This window comes from Crocodylus porosus, unplaced genomic scaffold (genome assembly GCF_001723895.1).
Source record: "Crocodylus porosus isolate Cpor-Errol unplaced genomic scaffold, CroPor_comp1, whole genome shotgun sequence".
Classification (NCBI taxonomy): Eukaryota; Metazoa; Chordata; order Crocodylia; family Crocodylidae; genus Crocodylus; species Crocodylus porosus.
The window spans coordinates 129688436-129709439 of record NW_017728931.1 but is presented as its reverse complement, the minus strand read 5'-3'; the positions used below and the strand labels follow the sequence as shown (position 1 = coordinate 129709439).

At 38.1% G+C, this 21004-nt stretch overlaps 1 protein-coding gene across 1 annotated transcript in view; it reads left to right on the top strand.

Annotated features, from left to right (window-relative positions):
• Window positions 1-21004, top strand: part of SEMA3E (semaphorin 3E) — a 206600-nt gene that overhangs the window by 141314 nt on the left and 44282 nt on the right. Inside the window, exons 5-7 of the mRNA XM_019543650.1 lie at window positions 7382-7475; window positions 19352-19471; window positions 20755-20897. Coding sequence (XP_019399195.1) covers window positions 7382-7475; window positions 19352-19471; window positions 20755-20897 — 357 coding nt within the window. The remainder of the gene's footprint in view (window positions 1-7381; window positions 7476-19351; window positions 19472-20754; window positions 20898-21004) is intronic.

The window sequence follows — 21004 nt, the reverse complement described above, 5'->3', positions numbered from 1 at the left end:
ACCCCAAGCCTGTGGGAGTCGAGGTTCACCACCCTGATAGCTGCTTCTGCATACTGTACTTAACATCTCTCTTTCTTTGTATATACGTAAGTATGAGGGGTGAGCAAACCTACAAGAAAAAAAAAGCCAGAGAAAAATCTTTTTGGTAGTATAAATTAAAAATGAATATTTGAGCAGGGTTTAGAATGTGTGTGGCATGTGGTTCAGGTAATTTGTACTAACAACTGTGCTGTAGTCTGCAGATAAAATAAAAAGCAAGTGGGATGGATTCCATCAAACACACTCCAGTTGTCTGTTTAGCCGTGAGTTTTCTCTGGATCCATTCTACACTTAACTTTTCACATCATAAAAAAACCCATCCATTTTTCCACCATGTAAAGGCCTCTACAATGAATGTATTTCATGCAGCATAAATAATATATATTCAAAAGAAGTTAGTGGGTTCTAAAAGTCATGTAAATTGCTGGCCTCTTAAGGTGCAATAATTACTTTGCATCAATTTGACTATGTATATACATACCAACAAACAGACTTCTCATATATATATAAAGTATCAAAATGTACCAACCATTATGTACCATTATGTACCAATAACACATTATGAATGTTGCATTCCTCTCCATGAAAATTTCACAAGATATTATTTAAAACATATTAGCATATTGTTCTGATCAAATTTATAAATGCATACACAGAGAAATTCCATAAATTCTTCCTCTTCTATGAATTAATTCTGTCTTTTACTGTACAATTCCCAGCGTCTGTTTAAAATGAAGCATGCAAGGACCCCATGGAAATAATACCATGAGGTCATGAGATTAACAGCTGTATGTTAATGCATACTTATAACTTATAACAGGGCAGGGAGAAAGGATGCTAGAGCATCAATTAAGCACGTTGTGACTTCTCAGTGTTTCATTTTGCAACCTGAACAGTCTTTTATTTCACTGTTCTGTTTCTTTTAAAGGCAGTGTTCGGGAGGAAAAGAAATTCAGCATGTGGAGTTACTTGCTTCATCACTGCCACCATGAAGTGGCACAGCAAGTGCTCAGAACCAAATTTCTCCCATTCTACCTACAGTCATTGTGACCCTAAAGAATTACTAGTCTTCAGGATGAAATACTGGCCAGCAATATAAGTTACTTTCAGTTCCAAATATTCTTAAAGCATACTTCCCCTGATAAATCCAGTGCTATTTAGAAGCACTTTCACTTGATCTAGACTATTTTTGCGACCCATTTATAAATACGTATTTAACTAAAAGTTCTGAAGTGGTTCCAACTCTCTTTCAAAGTGACAGCAATTTTGAAAACGTGTTTAAAAAGGTTAAATCTGATAAAAGCAAGGGAAAGCTAATCCTTTTCTTCCCCTAAACTTTTCACAGAGACACCTATCAGTGGCTCTTTAATTGTTCATGGCCCTGCATCAATCAAAGCATTTAAACACATTTTAAGAACTTAAAATGCGCTGAAGTTCTGAGTGTGAATGGGAATGGGCTGAATCACATTTAAATATTTTGTTGAATCAAAGCCAAGCAATGCTTGCAAGCGGGAAACTCTCTACGCTCCAAGTCAAATGCAGTTCTTAAATCTTAATAGTTCTGATTTCTTGCATTATTATTTATTACCTTCATTATTTTTCATTGCCTAAGATTATCAATTGCCATTAAGTTAATGGAAAAATGACTGCTGCTCTTAAAAGCCATGCATATACACCTTTCAATGAAACAGATGATTATTTTAATAATAACTGAATGTGTATTAAGTTTCTTTAGTCAGAGGTCTCATAAATCAAACCCAGAGCTCTGCTTTTTCAATCTACTCCTAGATATTAGTAATTCTATTACCTTCACTTGTGTTTTACATGCCTTTTATCCTTACCACTGGAAAGTTTATGTAAAATAAATGACAACCTTGAATTGCTCTGTTACATGATGTAATGTGTTGGTTTTCTTCTGAGATTTCTCAAAGGATTCCAATGTCACAAACACTAAGAGAGTACAGAATTATAGTATTAGTCCTTGAAGCTGATTATCAATGTGTAATGCTTTATTTAATTTAACCTGTCATCATATGGAATCTAAGGGCACTGACCAATATTAAATTAAAGGCATGATGGGTTCTGATGTGTGATCCCAACCATTGCACTGCCTGCCATGCTGCATGTGCATGGCAGGAGGCATGATTGTGGGCTAGAGAAATGGATCCCGTTCTCTCATACTGCCAGTGCCAGGTACTCCCAGAATCATCATCCCAGTCTCCCCCTGCTTGGTACCTGCACTACTCTGGCTAGGGACCCTGATCAACTGACTCAGGCTCCCAGGCAGAGAAGTGCAGGAGATCCCTTGGCTCCCCTGATCAATCTGCTGTTTTCCCAGCCAGGCGACCTCACCATGAAGTCCCTGGGCTGGGAGCTCTGATCAGCTGATGGGTGCTGCCTGCAGGGGAAGGGCACAGGAGCTAAAGCCTCCATGCACTCCCCAGGCTAAGATGCCCATCAGCTGACCATGCCCAGCCTCTGGATCACATGAGAGTCTTGAAGGCCCCTTGCATGCTCCAAAGTCTGGGAGCACTGGCCACGTGTTATATTAAAACTTTGATAGGAACCAGCCACAAAGTTATTACAAATATTTTGTACAAGGATTATTACACATATTTTGCCTAATAACTTTGTGGATTAGTCTTTGTTTTATCACACCGTTAATTGAATGAATGTATGGCAAGATCACTATTTGATCTTCAGTAAGTCAGTTTGTTTTTGGGAATAAGTTACAGCTACTATGTAGTGTTTGTTGTGCTGTTTTAAAAGGGTAAAATGGAAAATCCCTGTTAGGAGGAGTCATTTTGCAGACCTTATTCCCAACTAGCCTGGGCATCTGCTAGCATTTAGGAGATACACGTCCTGCTTTCTATCAAAACTGGTCAGGCCCACTTAGAAATTTATCTAAGCTGTACTATATGCAATTTTTTTTCACCTTGACTACTGGTAAAGCCTTATAAATTTAAACCATACTGTTTATTCTGAAATTTCATCTGTTAAAATAGAGATAGTGAAAGAAAATAAATGCTACCTAACATTCTTGCTATGGTTAAATCCCTGCACTGCACATCGTATGAACCATAATAAAGGTGATTTATGTTAACCTGATACTATCATTATGGGTTAATTGGTTGGCTTCTTATCTTAGCTGATGAATAAAAAGAAAATGTTATCATAATACTGAAGTAGTAAAAAATACGCTGTGTCTTGGCTGTCTTGTGTTGCAAATTGTTTTCATCAAATATATTGAAACTCTTTTCCCTTAAGATTTGTAACATTAAGGACTAATGTACAATATGTACTTATCTCCTTGCAGGAATAACTCCATTATATGTATAGGTACCATTTAAAGGAAATAGAACAGAGGGGTAGAAAAGGGAAGTGACATCTGCATTCTCATTCACCAGGGATTGATCAAAGTTTTCTGACTTTAGAGAGTGCTATAGGAAAATTAATGGTTTCAATATACAGTGTATTGTATTTATATTCATAGTTTCATAGATTGTAAGGCCAAAAGGGACTTCAGAAGATCATTGGGTCCAGCCCCCTGCACCAAGCAGGAAAGATAACTGGGGGTCAGGTGACCGTCCAGTCTCGTCTTGAAGATTTCCAGGGTAGGTGATTGTACCACCTCTGGAGGGAGCTTATTCCACAGGCTGGACACCCTGCCTGTGAAGAAGTTTTCCCTAATGTTGAGCCTGAATCAATCTTCCAGGAGTTTGTGGCCATTACTCCTGGTTTTCTCCTCAGGTGGAAAGATGTTCATCTAGGACATGTGAGTTCACTTTGTGGTTTGGTTTTTAACCTACTAAAAGGGTCACTACCCCCCTTTTCCCATGGGAACTGTCAATCTTGAATAAAATATCTATACCAACCAATTAAATTAAGTAGCAGAGAGAGAATTTTCTCAATCAAATTCTCTAGGCACCTACAGAATTTGTCAGAAATGTTATATGGTTATTTTTTATTATTTTTATAGGTTTTAGGAGTGATTTTTGTTGGACCCCATTTCATTTCTGTAATGCTCTATCAGTAAAATTCTGTAGGATATTTCCATGTGTAAGCTCAAATTTCTGATAGTCCTGTCTACTAGACAGTAACATATTACAGTATGTTCTCTGCTAGATTTCATCAGGACATGTTGATTAGATGCATCATTTTTAACTGGGCACATCTACATGAGACGTTTACTGCAGAGTTGCCTAATAAGCTCTGTAGTAAAGTCTCGGTGTTTACACATGTGGTGTTTACATTAGTTCCTGGTAAACTAATTAACTCTATGGTAGGTTAGTATTTTAAGAAACTTTTTAAGAAACATCTGAAAGTTTCTTAAAGGTGTCCAGGGGTGATGCCAGCACCTACTCTGGACACTTTTAAAAAACATTTGGATGCTTATCTTGCTGGGATCCTTTCACCCTAGCTGACTTCCTACCCCTTGGGCAAGGGGACTGGAGTCGATGATCTTATAAGGTCCCTTCCAGCCCTAATGTCTATGAAATCTATGAAATTTGTAAACGCGAGTAGTATCCTATGGTGGCGTTCTTTAGTGTGCAGCAGCGCACATACAGATGCTGGTGGGTTGGCTGGGTCACAAGGGTACTTCAGTGCGAGGATTGTCTGCCAGCTAGCCCTGCACTGGAGCACCCTTCTGACCCCCCATGTGCCCTGGCAGGAATGGCTACTCTGACCCAGCTTAGCAGGCTGTGGTCCCAAGCACACATGTAAATGTGATGCCCAGGAGCAATCTGCATCTGAGAAACTATGGCTTTGCATTAATTTCATGTCTAGATGCACCTACTAAATTCTCTTCCCATCAGGATTTTATGATTCTGAGGTGGAGCCCTATTGTGTCCTGGATTCACACATTAAAACACATCAATTAAGTTGCGGTTCTGTTTATGAAATAATGGCAAGCTAAGCTAGGCTAACAAGAGCAGAATTGTCTAAATAGTAGGCCTGTGTGAAGCCTGTGTGGTCTCTGGTTTGATTCAGAGGAGATCCAGTAGCTGAATCTCTGAATCCAGATTGAATCAGGAGACCCATTCATTTCTCCAAATTGAATCAGAAGCCTCCAAATCAATTCAGAGAGATTCTATGATTCAGACATAGACACAGCTTTATGTTTTTTCTACATACCTCAAGGTGCCAGGTGGCTCATGAATGGTGAGATGGTGGGGAAGATGGAGCATGGATGGTGGATGGAGCTTCCAGCAAACCTGGAAGTGGACCAGAAGCACTTCCAGTCTACTTCCAGGTCAGCCGTGGAACACACAGGAGACTTCGTCCCCCGGCTTGGCAACTGGTGCCTCCTGGGTCTGGGAGGACACCTGGGGTCCACCTGCAGCCAATTGCCAAGCACACGAGGCCCCCCCCCCATGCTCCTGTGGGACGCTCCATCCACCCCACTATTTCAGCATTCACAAGCCGCACCTGGTACCTCAAAGTATGTAGAAAAAACATTTAAAGCTGTGCCAATGACTGAATCGCTGATTCTCCAAATCAGAACTGAATCTTCAGATTCAGATTCGGCTGAATTGAATCAGGCAACTGATCCAAATCAGCAAATCGAATCACTGTCCCCCAAATTGGGCCAAATCTGAATCGAGTATGGCCCACTTTGAACACCCCTAGTAAATAGGGCACATAAATAGCCTTGAGTAACTGCTTGAAAGGATTCACATTAGTTTGCTTTAATGTTGTTTCCACCCTCTTTTCTGTTCACCTTATTCAAAAAAGTTCATGTAATTAGTTTTAAATTTGCTGCCATTTTTTTCATTAAGTATCTCATTGTTACTTTAATGTGAGAGAGAATGAATAGGCAGCAAAATTACTGGAAGCACCTGTCAGATCTTTGAATTCCAAAGTTATTTCTCTAAATACTTTTGCACCTTCTGTTTGAAAATTGTTCTCATATTTTGTCTTTGTAAACTACTAACAAATGCTTTAGTCATGAAACCCTGGGGAGAGGATATTTTTCATTAATAATGTGTTTAATAGCTGATTAAGACAGAAATAGCAGCAGGAGGCAGTTTATCTTAAGAAGAATTTCCTTTACATCATATTTTTGGACCATAATGACCCTCTAGTGTATTACTGTGGTTTTCAGCAGTATTTCTACCCCCCTCCACCCCCTCATTTTGTCCTTTTTATTGTTCTTTTCTATTGTTGACCCAAAACATCCTGATTTTTTGTTTAAACCAAAACTGCTGTGTGATGTTTAACAGCTATGGGAAGGAGTTAAAGTTTCCGCATGGTCTGAAAAATAACCAGCAGCGTCATGGAATAATCATGGCTTATGATGTTTAGGTAGAAAGACAAGTCATGTTTTGGGGAAAGTAGTACAGCAAACTGGTTGACCTGGAAACTATAGAATAGCATTTCCAAGAAATTAACGTTCAGTTATTTAAAACATTTTGATTAATCCTTAGTGAGTAGTAATGAAGTTGTCACTCTCCTTCTCCACCACCTTTCCTATTTCTTCTCTTATTTTCATTTCCTCCTCTCCCTTTCCTTAACTTCTTATCCTCTTCTTGCTCTCCTTTCTGTCCTTTTTGTTAATCTCTAGTTCATTAGTTATCTCTCTTGCATAATTATATGCCTTCAAAACATTTGACATACATGCCACTGACCTAAAACTGAGGTAGGTTCATTGATTAAGGATAATCAAATGAATAATTGATTAAGGATATTTCCTACCCTTTTTGAATAAACTTGTGAACTTGTGGTATTGCTGAAGTATACCGTATTTATATATGTGTATAATACAAATTCTTGGTTATCTTTGGGGGAGTCAATTTGCATAACTGCACTTAACACTTTTTCTGTTTTTACTTTATCTGTAGTGAGTATTTAAACAAACAGTTAAATAAACAGAAGCAAAGTTCCAAGTTGTAATGCCTTTTATCATATTGGAGTATGTCAGTGGCACAAGTCACATCTGCTCTGAATATTTTAATCAAATATTCCTACTTAAAATATACTAGAATAGAGAATTCAAAAAAAAGTCCTAAAGCTACAGACAAAAAGCACTGTAATATAAATATATTAAGCAATCAACAGGAAGACACACAGACAGGACAAATGCATTCTTAGGTAAGGTAGCTATTGAACATTTATTTAATTGGTAAAGAAGATCATTTCATCTTACTCCATAAAAATAAAGCAATTTGTACATACATCCATGATTGTTTCAGTGTTGCCTACATGCAGAGGTGGCTTGTAAAAATCCAAAGACAAATGAGCAATTGTAACTTTTCATTTCCAAAAAACGTCAATCTGAAATAAATAGGTTGATACCTTTTGGTGTGTATTAATTATACTGTTTTCTGCATATTTTTTAAAGGATCATCTGTTTCAACTGGAATCACACAAATTTGAGAGAGGACGAGGCAGGTGTCCTTTTGACCCCAATACCTCCTTCACCTCCACCTTAATTGGTAATGATCTTTATGTCACAACCTTCAAGGGGCTGTCAAACTGTCTTTCTGAGTTTCTTTCTTCAGCTCTCCAAGGTGTTGTCAGTATTCCTTGTCAACCTTCAACATGTCAAACCGACTTCTAATGGTGCTGTCCACATTAATATTCCATTCCAGATGGTGTTAACTTGAGCAACTGAGTCTCCGACAAGTGAGCAGATGTTGTAATTTGTGTGCCATTTTACAAAGACAAGTATCACTTAATATTTGGGGTAACAACAATATTTGTTCTTCTTCAAAGCAGAACTGTATTTGGTCCAGAGCATTGTATACCAAACAGTCATGTTTCCAGATATGACAGTAGTGGCTTCAAAGACCTAATTTTGACAATAAAAAAGTAATGCTATTATGAGGCCTAATTGCTATTATGAGGCCATGCTCCAGCAGACTCAGTTAATTGACTCTGCTCCAACATGCTGTAATTACAGCGCATCAGAGCAGCCTCTGAGCCCGCGTATAGACACCCATTGGTTTTATAAATGGTTATGCAATGCAAACTTGTCTTAAAAATGAAATGTAGGGTTTTTCTGTAATGTCTAGTAACCAATCCAAAAAATTGTATTAGAAGTGTATATTTTATGATTGTAGTAGAATTTGCCCCTAACTCTAAAGTGCCATCCATATGAGCAGTTATTGCACTGACACAAAGCTCTACTGGCATCTTCCACTTAGAAAATGATTGCAGGGTTGGAACATGTTTAAAAATACAATTCAACATATATTTATTTTATAATGTGTTCAGGGAAACAGCCAACACAATAACGCAACTGTACTTATTACACCAAGGGTTTAGAACATAGTTGTTGGAATATATTCACACTAAGAAACTAAAGAGAGGGGTTGATAATAGTACTGGCTCTAGAAAAAAAAGTTTTGTCTGCAGGATACATAATTTCACTTTAAAGGTATTATTAGTGAAACAGAATAGAACAACCAAGAAAGAAACTAAGGACCAAAGAGTAAATACTGCGTGTAAGAGTAGGCTTGAATAGGCAGAGTAGAAGAACCAATCAGGGCTTGGAAGGGTAACATTTGAATGATTTTGTTTGTTCTTATTTTCTTGACATTCTTCGTTCATTTTTCAAGGCCATAAATTTTGCGGATTTCCATACTTGTTTTGTTATATTTACCTTAGATGCCAAAACCCAAAGCTTGGCCTTAGGATATGACTGTGTCAACTTAAATGAGATAGCTTATTCTTAGAAGCTAGAAAGTATTTGCAGTGGGTGACCTATATTTAAATATACTCTTTCACATGTTTTCTATTCAATAGAATAACTGGAGGGGGAAAATATTCTCCAAATAAATAAAATCCTTGAAGTGACTGAAATTCATCAAAATGTAGCACGACACATCGCCTATATCATACATCACAGCAGAAATGCTTTCATATTCGGTGCATTAAATAGAAATAGAAAAACCAGAAAGAACGCAATTTTGACTGTTTTCATATAACCTATCACGTGCAGATGTTTATCGATATTTCCCCTACTCTGTGTTTCCACCATTTTATAACTGAGAACCTTATGATGCAGAGTGAGCTCTGCATGGGTACCGGGGCCACCTGCACAAAGTTTATTGCGGGCTTGAGACCTGGTAACCCGGTTCTGAGGTCCTTACTCAGACATTTTTCAGGCACAACTAAGTAAATAAATTAGAGTTGATTATGCTCCCTGTGTGGGGTCATGAATTTTGTTATTTTTTTAAATGGAAGCCAGATTGTGTCCGCAGTGAGCACTTCAGAACGGGAGATTAGGTACTTGTGCTTCAGGGCTAGGCATTAAGGAATTTGATGCCTGGATCATGGAATGCCTTAGGGTTTCTTAAGCTTTTCCCAGAAAGAGCCTTTTGGGAGGCCACATCCTAAAAACAGTTCACCTGCAGAAACCCTATTAAAATCAATGGAGGTTCCATGGGTTAATGGTTTATAGGATCTGGCTCCAAATAGCCTGTAACATTTTGAACACGGTCAAACACGTGATCTCACAGATTTTTATATGAAACAGTATGGAAGTGTCCTGAAATGTGAGGTTCACTTAAAATTCTCTGTTCAGAATAAGATTAATTTTTTCCAGGAAACTCAGTCATCAAGCGCAAAGAATAGGCAGTTTGTCTACATTCTTACATTTTTTTCTGAGAAACTGATGGAAGGGATCATAGGTTGCTCAAACAACCTATCTTTAGTGTCATTTAAAAATTACTCCTTAAATTCTTAAAGGTATACTTCTTGTTTTCTAATTAAGGTGTTCTCATGTTCATACAGCATGGACTACTAGAATTTTCTCCCCATTGAAAACTGCAGTGTAGCAACCAGAGAAGATGCAGACATATGAGCAGGATAAGTTTGCAGGATACTTTTAGCTCTTTGGCTTTTTGGATGAAGATTAGCAATTCGGATGACTCTTATTAATGAAAAGTGTGAGGCATAGGAACAAATATTGTAGCTATTAATTAATCACATGCATTACCAGTATAACCAGAGAAAAAACACAATTATCTGTCTAAGCATTATAACTGAAGACCAGCCCTTGGATCAGAGATAGCAACATGAACGTATCTTATGAAAAAATAGAATAAGAGTTTGTCAGGTAGGAACACTTTTTAGTAATTATTTTGTTTTTCCTCTAAACAAGCTAGCTCACATGCAATAGAGCAGTTCCCATGTTGTGATACAGGTACCACCAGTGGTACGCAGACAAGCTGCCAGTGATATGTGTTAACACATTTATTATAATTAATTTATATGACAAAAATTTGCTGGTGGTACTTAAGGTCATATCATTTTAAATTGGGGGTGCACAGAGAAAGGCCCACCAGACAGATCTTTTCTCAGTGTTGCCACCTGCTAGCCAGATAGGAATTAAATTAAGGAATTTTATCTGCAATCCAGGAGATGGATAATTATGCTGACACATGGTCTTTTCCAGTGGGAAAGGCAGGTTGTAAGGAAAGAAATAGATGGGTAACACTTTCAAAAGCGACTCATTGACTTAGGAGGATATTTTTCACTAAGTCATGTAACTTTGACCCCAAGTGATTAAGAACTTGGGCAAGTAAATGACATAAGGTTCAGATACAGAAATATATTTAGGTACCCTTTATTTAGGTATCCAAATCCCATTGGAGTCAGTAGGGATCAGGCATGTTAATACTTTTGGGGTATGAGCCTAGATACCTAGAAATTAGCTTCCACAACACTTAAATTTTATGCATCTGGCCCTGAAAATGGAGTCCAGTATTCTGTGTAAGGCAGAAGGTTCTGATTCGATCCAGAGAGATTAAAGGGTCTTCTGATTCGATTCGTAGAATTGGCCACCAAATCGAGCCGAAAATCCTCTGAATCAAATCAGTGACCAAAGCTTTGAACAGCCCTATTATGTATGCTTGTTGCCTCACCTACGTTGCCTCATTTGGGGCTTTCATACACATGGATCAGGAGCAAGCGGATAGGATATGCTTCTTGGCTCTGCTCCCAAGCACAGCACAGAGACAGTGTAGACAGCCTTAGGTTCACTTCTTCTTATGCTTGAGCAGGATCGAACCCTCATCTCTGGCTCCTAGCCCCAGGGTTTATGTTGCTCTGGATGGTAAACCCTCACTCCCTCTTGTGCAGAAAAGAATTCAAGATTCATTGGACCAGAAAGAGGGAACGCTGCTCTTTAATGTATACAACAATATCTGACCTGTGAGCAAAGACTGGAACCCTTAGTTTCCCACCTCATTGGTATGTGCCCTATCCTCTAGGCTGGTGGTTCTCAAACTTTGTTTTTGCATGGACCGCTTGAAAATTGCTGAGGATCTCAGTGGACCACCTAATAAACTTGTTGTTGTTGTACAAATCAAAGCCCGCAACTTATATTTTAATATCAGTAATCTTACCTTTCTAATGTGATGGATATGTCTGGTTTTTTGAGCAAAGTTCTGGGAAGTTGTGTGTAATGTTTGTCAGCTTTAGATGGACAACATTTCTGCGGACCACCTGAATGGAGCTCGCGGGCCAGTGGTGGTCCACAGACCACAGTTTGAGAACCTCTGCTCTAGGCTAAAGAGGCATGCTCTCTTGTGCCCTCTCTTCTCGCCTCCCACGTTCCACGTAACCGCCCTAACCATTGAGCCACTGAACAATTCGAAGCTCTACCTACTCCCTCTGCGTTGTGTGTGGAGCATGATCCAGTCGCATGCTCTGAGAATGTCTACCTGACCAGACTGTGCAAGCCAGATAATACCGCCTCATGTATCCCTTGGGATTTAGGAGTGAGCTAGACTGCTCAAGACTTGGGGGGTTTAGACATGCCCAGGAGGCCTGTAGGTGCCTAGAGAATTTGATTGAGAAATTAGGCCCATAAGGAATTTAGGGGATTCCAGTATTAAGCCCCATCTTAGACAGTGATTTAAAGTTTGAAATTTTGGAGCTTGGCATCTAGAAAGGCACTTAGGCATCTATGTCTTTTTGTGGACCGAGCTCTAAATCAGTTTTGAAAATGGGAGTTAGTATTCTTAATTGCCATGGTGCTGTTGAAAATTTTACATAAGGCTTTTCTAAGTCATAAATTGGCTTCAGTTTTCCCTCTTTTTGCCTTAGTAGGTCTACACAGCTGTAGCTCCTGAATTACAGCTGTGTAAATAATAAGAAATAAGCTTTACAGCATCCAGAGGAATAATTTTTTTCCCTACCTGTGGCTATGATTTAAAAGCGATTAAGTTTGGACATTCATTTGAACTAGGTTTGGCTGGAGATCTGCTGCAAGCATTTAAGAGAAAAAAATTCTAGCAATGTCTCTTTGTGTATTTCACCACTTCAGGTAGAAATCCCTGGCTCAACAAAATGATAGACTTGGTATTAAAATTAAATATCCCGCACTGTAACCAGGTTTATTACAGGTCATTTGACCTGGTGGTGCAGTAGTTTGTGATGAATAATTCCATTTATGAATGATTGAACATGTAATAATTTATTGTCAGCATCAGGAAACTGAGTAGATGTTCAAGCACAGATATGCTGCAGAAAATGTAAATGTTTAGATAAATTCCATACAAAACTGTTGGACCTAGATTCTGAAGAAAAGAAGAAATGAACTCTCCCATCTGCTTTCAATAGCCAAAGCTACTTTCTATAATAGAGCACACAAGCTGATTGACTGAGACCACAGTAGTTTTCGAAAGCTGATAAAATAATTTTGCCCTGTAACTTTTGAAATTTTTGCAAGCAAGTAGTGATAAACTTACACTAGCCTTTAATGTCTAGTTTATGTCTAGGAAAACCCATCATGACAATAAACCTTCTGGCTATAATGTTTTAAAATATTTTCCTTTAGTTGCATCTTATGTGTAATAGTTTATGCAACTTAGAAAGGAAGAAATATCATACCTTGTTCTCTGAGTTAGGAAAAGAGCACTTGAGTGATAGAAGGAACAACAGGAGGTTAGAATAAAGAAATTAATTTCAGACAATTTAACTTGATCTTCTCTGTGGAAGAAACAAGGAAAGTCAGGTTGTTCTGGAGAGCACTAATATGATTTTAAACCAGTAAAACACTCAGATACTGCTATGAGAAGCAGAAAATAGTCAAATGAACAGGACAAAAATATATGTATACTTAGGTGGATGGATGCATGGATAGATGGACAGATTTTTTTAGACCTTTACTACAGACAGACAGATAAAAAAATAACCATGTTGTTTTGTTCAGCACTTTGTGGTATTTGCTGAATTCCAGCTTTAAAGAAAACCACTGCTATTCCCTGTAAAAGAGAAATGGTACATCCATTGAATCAAAAACAGAAAGAATAAGAAACTGAATGAAGGCATCAAATGAATGTAGGGTTTGGGGTACAAAGCCTGTACTCTTGTATAGTAAATTTAGATAGTTTTAAAATATAGACTGGTGTCTACTTGCATTGCTGTCTATCCAAAAAACAAAAAAACCCACTTTGAATGTAAAGGTTATAACAGTGACTTAAGAAGGAAATGCAATGAATACTAATTCTTATTTTGACAGTATTACCCTCTTTATTCCAAAGCACACAAAAACTATCAATAACTGAATTACACCCTTGTCTGAGAAGGGAATAGCCTATCCACTATATGCTTGCTTTCTGTAGTTGTAAGAAGAGAGGTGGAAAACAGTATCCAGTTAAACGATAGGACAAATTCAGTTAGGTGTGTTGCTATGCTGAGCTACAGCATGGCTCCGTTAAAGCCATGGTTAGACCTGTAACTATGGGGAAACTACCATAGGTGTCCAAATTACCATACATTATATCAAGCATGGTGTCTTTGGCAAGACCGTGACCCTGATAGTTTGAAGGGATATTGCTTGGATGGTCTAATAGCACGTGTTGTTTCTCTAAAAATGTAGTTCGTAGAAGCCAGGCAGGAGGAAAACTGGGAAAGCTTCTAGGCAAAAACCATAAAAAGGCAATAAGATCAAAAATAGGGCGAGAGAGAGAGACTGAGAGATCAGATTCTTTAACCATAACAATGATTTGCAATGAGGATATTTTAATAATGGGAACAATTATTGAGGGATTGTGATGGAGCCTCAATTCTTGCATTTAAATTTTAAAATTTAAAATGATTTTATCCCCCCACAACCTTTACAGGATTTGATAGGCTTTTAGTGATGATAATCTTTCTCATATTATAAAAAAATTAAAAATGTTCTTGTCTGATGTTAGAAGAAAGAGTCTTTGAGATTCTTTACATGCGCCATGACAATATTGCCAACACCGAGCCTCAGAACGTAACATCCAGGAGGGTTTTATTTTCTCCTTCTCAGATACCAGCTGAGGAAAATATTGAAGCATCTGTTTAAATACTTTCCTGAACCAGGATCTAGTTCTCCATTTGATTAGCTTTGAAAATGCTTTGCTAAAGAGTACTTCTGATCACTTCAAACCAAGTCCTGAACTTAGTAGTTAGACAGAAATCCAGTTGGTTTCAAGAACTGCAGAAATAAATTCATAATTCAATATTTTGCATTTAAACTGCTCCAAAATGACGTCTGGATTATATTAAAGCAATTTAAAACATAAGACCTACTAATTTAGATGCATTTGATACTGTACCATGTACATTACTTCTGCAGAGAGTGAAGTTTCCCTATTAAACTAGACCCAAAACCAATTGAGGTGCAAAAATCTAGTAGTTATCTCCTGGTTTGTTTGTTTGTTTTTTTCTGCTGATTAGAAACAGATTATTGTAAAAAATATAGAAAATCTATCAAAAATGCCCCATTTCCCTATTAATGTTAAGGAGTTTCATCAGGACTGTCAACTTCTAAGCAGTCAGGGGTCACAAGCCTCACAGGCCACATCCCCAGGACTGCAGCAGCATAGGCCACAGGCCATGCACTCACCCCTCGGACCTCTGATGCACCGTGATCTCCTCCCCCATGCTACCATGCCATGCAGACATTCAGAGTCATAGAATGACAGGCTGAACTTCCCCCTGGGACACAGGGAGGAAGCAGAAACTGGAGGATGGAGAGCTAACCTAGAAACCCCTGCTGGTACTGATGGGAGGCAGCAGTGGCCAGGTGGGATCATCTCAGGCTGTGTACAGCCCATGGCATACCAGTTGGACAGCCCTGGCTTAAATAAATCCTGTGTATTTCTCTTTCTCATGCACAAAGAGGCAGAGTCCATTCTATCTACTGGGCACGTAAGCACACTCAGCCATGCAAGTATGAATCTGTTTTACATTACTTGAGTCCTGGAAAACCTGTTGATAGAGAAGGCAGGTTTGTCTTCCTCCTTGCTGCACTTCTGGTAATTCGGTTTACTGGTCAGAAGGTAGTGGGTTACAAAAGCAGATACAATATGGATTTTCAGGTGCCACCGAAGTGGACTAGAATTTGGCCCTAAATTAAATAAAGATGCCAAAAGCAGTGTAAACTTCACCATCCTGCGTATTTGGTAAGATTTTGTGTTGTATGTGTCATGTAATAAACACAAGGAATATCTTAATCTATACATCTATGTTAAAAAAACTAGGAATGGAAGATACTATTTACTCAGTGCAAAGTGGGAGTATAGGTATTACACTAATATTTTCTAATTTCTATTATTCCATTTGCATTCAGAATATCGCATTCATGTTGGACCTTGTTTAAAACAGAACATTTTAACTTCATTTCATTGCGAGGAAAATGAATTTTTCTTTTAAATTCTCCATATTAAACTTTGTTGTTCAAATGTCCAAACGTCTTTGGAGAGATTGGGGTCCAGAAAGAATGTGTTAACTTATTGGACAAAATCTACTTAATTGATTTTAGTGAAAATGTAATTGGTTTTCATGCATTTTTGGCTGGAGAAGCCAGTGTTAGCATTTGTTTTATAATTATCCCCTTTGGGCAGGGGGCTGGACTCGATGATCTCCCGAGGTCCCTTCCAGCCCTAATGTCTATGAAATCTATCCATCCATCCGTCCATCCAAAAACCCTAGGCCAAACAGCAGACGCTGTTTTAAACAAGAGAGTCCGGAGAATTTTATAAGGACTTGACAATTATTTGTTTTAGTTGGAAGATGTTCAAACAATGCCATGAATTAGAGTATTAAAATTTGAGGTAGTAATTCACCTTCTGCTTTCCTATCTCTGTGATAATGGGATATTCACAATAGAAAAACAAATAGAAATTCAAGCCATTTTTCTAAATCTCTAATGCCTCCAATATGTACCTAGTGTAATTCTAATGCCTCTATAGTATGTACTCTATCGCTGCAGTTTCTATATATTTCTGAAAAATCTCTCCATTTCTTTAGGTGTTGAAATATAGATTTAAGAGCATGATCAAAAGCCTATAGCAGTTAATTGAATTAGTGAGAAACTAGAAAATCTCCTAATTCCAAGATGGTGAAATATATTGTGGGTCAAGTTCAGAGTTGTTTTTTGTTGACCACTGTTTCTCATTGTCACCCCGATGTTATCGCCCTTGAATTTACTTTGTCTCAAGTTTTAATACTCTTTAGTACTCTTGTTATCCACCAGTATTTACCTGTTCTCTCTTTTCTTCGTGTATCTTTTATATCTGTTTGTGTGGTGCCTGGCACATTTGAGCTTCTATGTGCTACTACAATGCCAATAATTGCTAAGTACAGTGAACAGTTATTTGCATAGGTCTTCCAAAGATGCGTTTCTCATGTTTTCACCATCTTACTAGCAAATTTGCTCAGACGATGAAAGCATCAAATTTTGAATTGTTCATTGGCCTGGTTTTACAGTTATAAAGCAGCCTGAGCTACCTGTCTAAAAGAGTTTTGTGAACAGGGGATTTATGGGTTGTGTAATTCATTAATCAAAGTTGCAAAGAACGTTTTGAATATTATTAAGATTTGGGTAAACTCTGTTCTTTTATTACCTCTGGGCTCGCTCTCCCTTCCTCTAAAGCTTTCCATTGGTTTTGTTTAACTTCCATTGATGCTGTAATTTAGGTTTACTTTTAATTTCACATGCCCATATGTTAACATTGAGTCACAACTGAATCTTTACAAAGCAATATCCATCCTTCTGAAGGTGAAGCCTAAGGGAAAACTATACCCCATTCTCAATCAACAGAGGTATGAACCAGCACCAGCTGCCAAAGTATTCTATACATTTTTTGGAATCATTATTTAGGTTTGTGGTATGATTAAGTTCATATATGTTGCTTAACAGAAACAAAATACAGGCTTGCAAAGGGGACCTAAAGCAAAATTTGTGCTTTCATTATAATCCTTTATAAATGCCAGCAAATGTTATTTGAATTGATCAGTCATGTTTATTTTGATTAGGGGTAGGAAACAGTGTCACTGAAATCTCCACACAGATTAGTCTGGAACTGGAAACAATTTATTTCCTTCCCTTTGTGCAGTTTGTCTGCTATTTTATAATATAAGTCTGCCATCTAGTGATCATAAAAGGAAGGGAAATAGCTAGATCCTGCCTCAAATTCCTAACTGGAGGATTGTTAATAAGCAGCTGAGCTCTTTTGCCAAGGATTTTGAAGAATTAAAAGCTAATTCTTGGAGTACTTTGACTTTTCTTCCTTTGGCTCTTTTTGAATAGAAAATGTATCTACCAGCCTAAGTTTCAGTATACTTTTTAGATAGCAAAATAAAAACTAAAAATTCAAAGGGCAAGATTTCCAAAGAGCACATCTCCTACTTAGGCCTAAATCGAGGCTAGGTTTTTTAAAGTGTGCTGCATTTAACTGTTCCACTTATGGCTAGATATTTCAAAAGTGATCATTCCTCAGTGTGCTGAGAAGTTTTAATGGTGTGGCAGCTTCATTTTTGTACTAGATGCATGATGGAAAAGCAAACCCAAATTTTGTTCAGGGCAGGGGGGAGCCTAGGTTCCCATCTCACTTCCAATAAATGTTTAAAGTCACTTAAACTTTCAAAATCATAACTCTCCCCATGCCACTGAATGCCCTAACCACTCGACTAGAGAGTTGTACTCACTTCCTTTCCCGCTCTCTGGCTCCAAGTTGAATAGTCTCAACAGGAAGGATCAAGAAGACTAATTGGGTAGAGCATTATGAGGTGGGAGACAGACAGCTTCACATGTCCTCAGCTAGGGAATGAAGTTGAATCCTGCATCTTGGGTGTGTGATCGAACTACCAAGCTAGTAAGTAAACATACATAACAGCTCTTCCAGCCACATTTTGTACAAAGGCCACACTGGTAGCTTTGCTCAGAGAATAAAAACCAGATAAAACTACTGTTTTATGTCTCCAAGAGGCCTTAGGAACAAGTGAGGTTCCTACATGCTCAGCGGTGCCAAGACGTGGGAAGTTTGAGGCATGTTTAGAATAAAATCCCTAGGCTGATAGACATCCATTTGAACACAGAATGGATGTCTGCACAGCAGGAGGTGCGATGTGCGATCAGGGGTCAGATCCCAGTTGCATCATACTGCCAGTACAGAAGGAGCCTTGGATCGAGATCCGGACTGCTCCAGGGCTCAAACCCCAAGGTGGTCCCAATCACCTGATCATTGACTGGCAGGGACTACACCAGGGCATGAATCCTGGTGTGGTCCCTGCCAGCAATCAACAGATTGGGACAGCCCTGGAAGTGAAACCCTGGGGCAGTCCCAGTCCTAACCAGGATCAGCTGATCAAGACTGCTCCAGAACTCAAATCCAGGGGTGGTCCTGATTAGCTGGTTGTCATCGGCTGGCAGGGACCACCCAAGGGCTCGAATCCTGAGATGTCCCTGCCACATGTTCAGTTTAAGGAGCAATGGAAACAAGCCACAAGGTTATTGCACATATTTTGTTTAATAACATTGTAGCCAGTTTCCTTTTTTATTACACTATTAATCCCCTGAACATGTGTCTGGTTTAAACTTCAAAATGCAATTAACTGCTTAATCGTGTCTTAAATGTAATGACTTCTTGGGACTTCAAGCTCCTATGGAATTATAATTGCAACTTGGATTTTAAAAAGTGCCTTCAGGGTTTGACTACATCTGAATAGGGATTTTGAGACTCTGAAGGTTGGGTGAGGTGTCTGAAATGGTAATTAGACTGTACTTAATTGTGTAAGCTCATCTGTACCTCTAATCCTAAGTGTTGAAGATGGCTTTGAAAATGAAATTTAAGACCATAAAACACTTAAATACCTACAACAATCTAGCCCATAGAGTCATTCAGACATTACAAAAATGAGTGTGAACACACTAAGTACCTTTACAATTCTGGACTGAAGCAGCCGGCTCAATTTCCTAACTAAAATTGAATTGAATAGCAACAAAACATGACTATTATGTTTTTTTATTCATCACCAAGCACAGAGATACTAGTACGTACAGTATTGCCTTATCTTGCTTTCTCATGTGTCTGGTCTTCAGGGGGTGAGCTGTTTGCTGGCCTCTACAATGACTATTGGGGAAGAGATGCTGCTATCTTTCGTACTATGGGTCGTATGCCTCATATTCGAACTGAACCTGATAATGAACATCTCTTGAAAGGTATGAAACATGATTCCTACTTTTCACAAAGTCGTAAAAATCTTTGGAAACCTGGACCAACAGACATATTTCCTAAAAATGAAAACTTACAGTACAATGAACTAAATTCATCCTGGATCCAGTAGGTGGTGAATTTGATGAAACTAACTTTTTTTTTTAAATCAGTGACAGCAAAATAATTCAAAGCAATGTTTTGGAAAGTCAAAGGGGTTCATTTTCAATGTCTAATGTTTACTTCAAGTGGTTTATTTTCTGAATTAACTATATGCCCTGTAAAATAGAATAATAGGTACTATGTGACTGGTAATAGACAATTGAAAGAGAAGTTTTCAAAATATAATTATATAATTAAATAGGTAATTAAAGATCTTAAAAACAAGAAATATAACGTGTAAATTTGATTTCCTTTAGTTATGATGTCAGGGTGGGGTTTATTTTATTTCCCCTACTTTTAAATTATATTTAAATGGGAAATATTCTTAAAATGCAAGTTAAACTACATTAACAAAATAATCAAAAGAAAATCTCCAAATAAATCCTTAATGGCAGCAACATTGTTGCATTAGTATCAGAGCAGGGATATATTAAATATTTAAATTAAAACAATAAGGGAATGTCATGTCCATGGCACCTTAAGAGGTCATCTTAATGGAAGAATGTTAATCTTTCTGATCTTGTGCTAAAAGTGTACAAAGTGGGCAAATACAGTTTTCAGCTCTACAAAGAAAGCTTAGTTCAGGAAAATTTCAGGTGATTTCCAGTTGCTAACAAAGGTGCACACAGCTCCTCCTGTCTATAGGCATGGAGACAATCTGTCAACTGATCTCACTGGGCAAATGGCTTGTTTGTCTGAAGCCAAAGGTTGTGCTCCTGTGTCTAATTTATACGTGGCCACAAAATGTTACATAAGCTCTGAGCCAACTTTCAGCCCCATACAAATTAAAATGTATAAACTCCAGAGAACAGGACTGGAAAGAGATCTTTTTTCCTTGAATGTATACAAAATAATATTGATTTGTAAATTGGAGATATAAAAAATAGGTTTTAAACGAACGTTTACCATATGTTCTGTAGAAACACAACCAGCTGAAATAGGCTTGGACTCTATTTTGATCACCATCACCACTGCCCCCCAGCCTGGGTAGACCTCTGACTGACAAATCTCTGCAGTCTTTGCTATAGTATCATTTTTGCTATTGCTATTGATGGTAAAAAGTGTTTTATTCTAATAGCTGTGCTGTTTTAGTAAACATGATCCACCTCTTCTTTCTTTTCTTTTAAAGAACCAAAGTTTGTTGGTTCCTACATGATTCCTGACAATGAAGACCATGATGATAATAAAGTTTATTTCTTCTTTACTGAAAAAGCAGTGGAAGCAGAGACTGGCACTCATGCCATTTATACCAGAGTGGGCCGTACGTGTGCGGTAAGATATGTTCCTTCTTGATTCTCCAGTGGAAGCACAGAAGTGTGCTCGCTGCACTTTCAAGTGTCATCTGTTAGTATTGTTGGGTGTGGAAATAAAAGAATGTA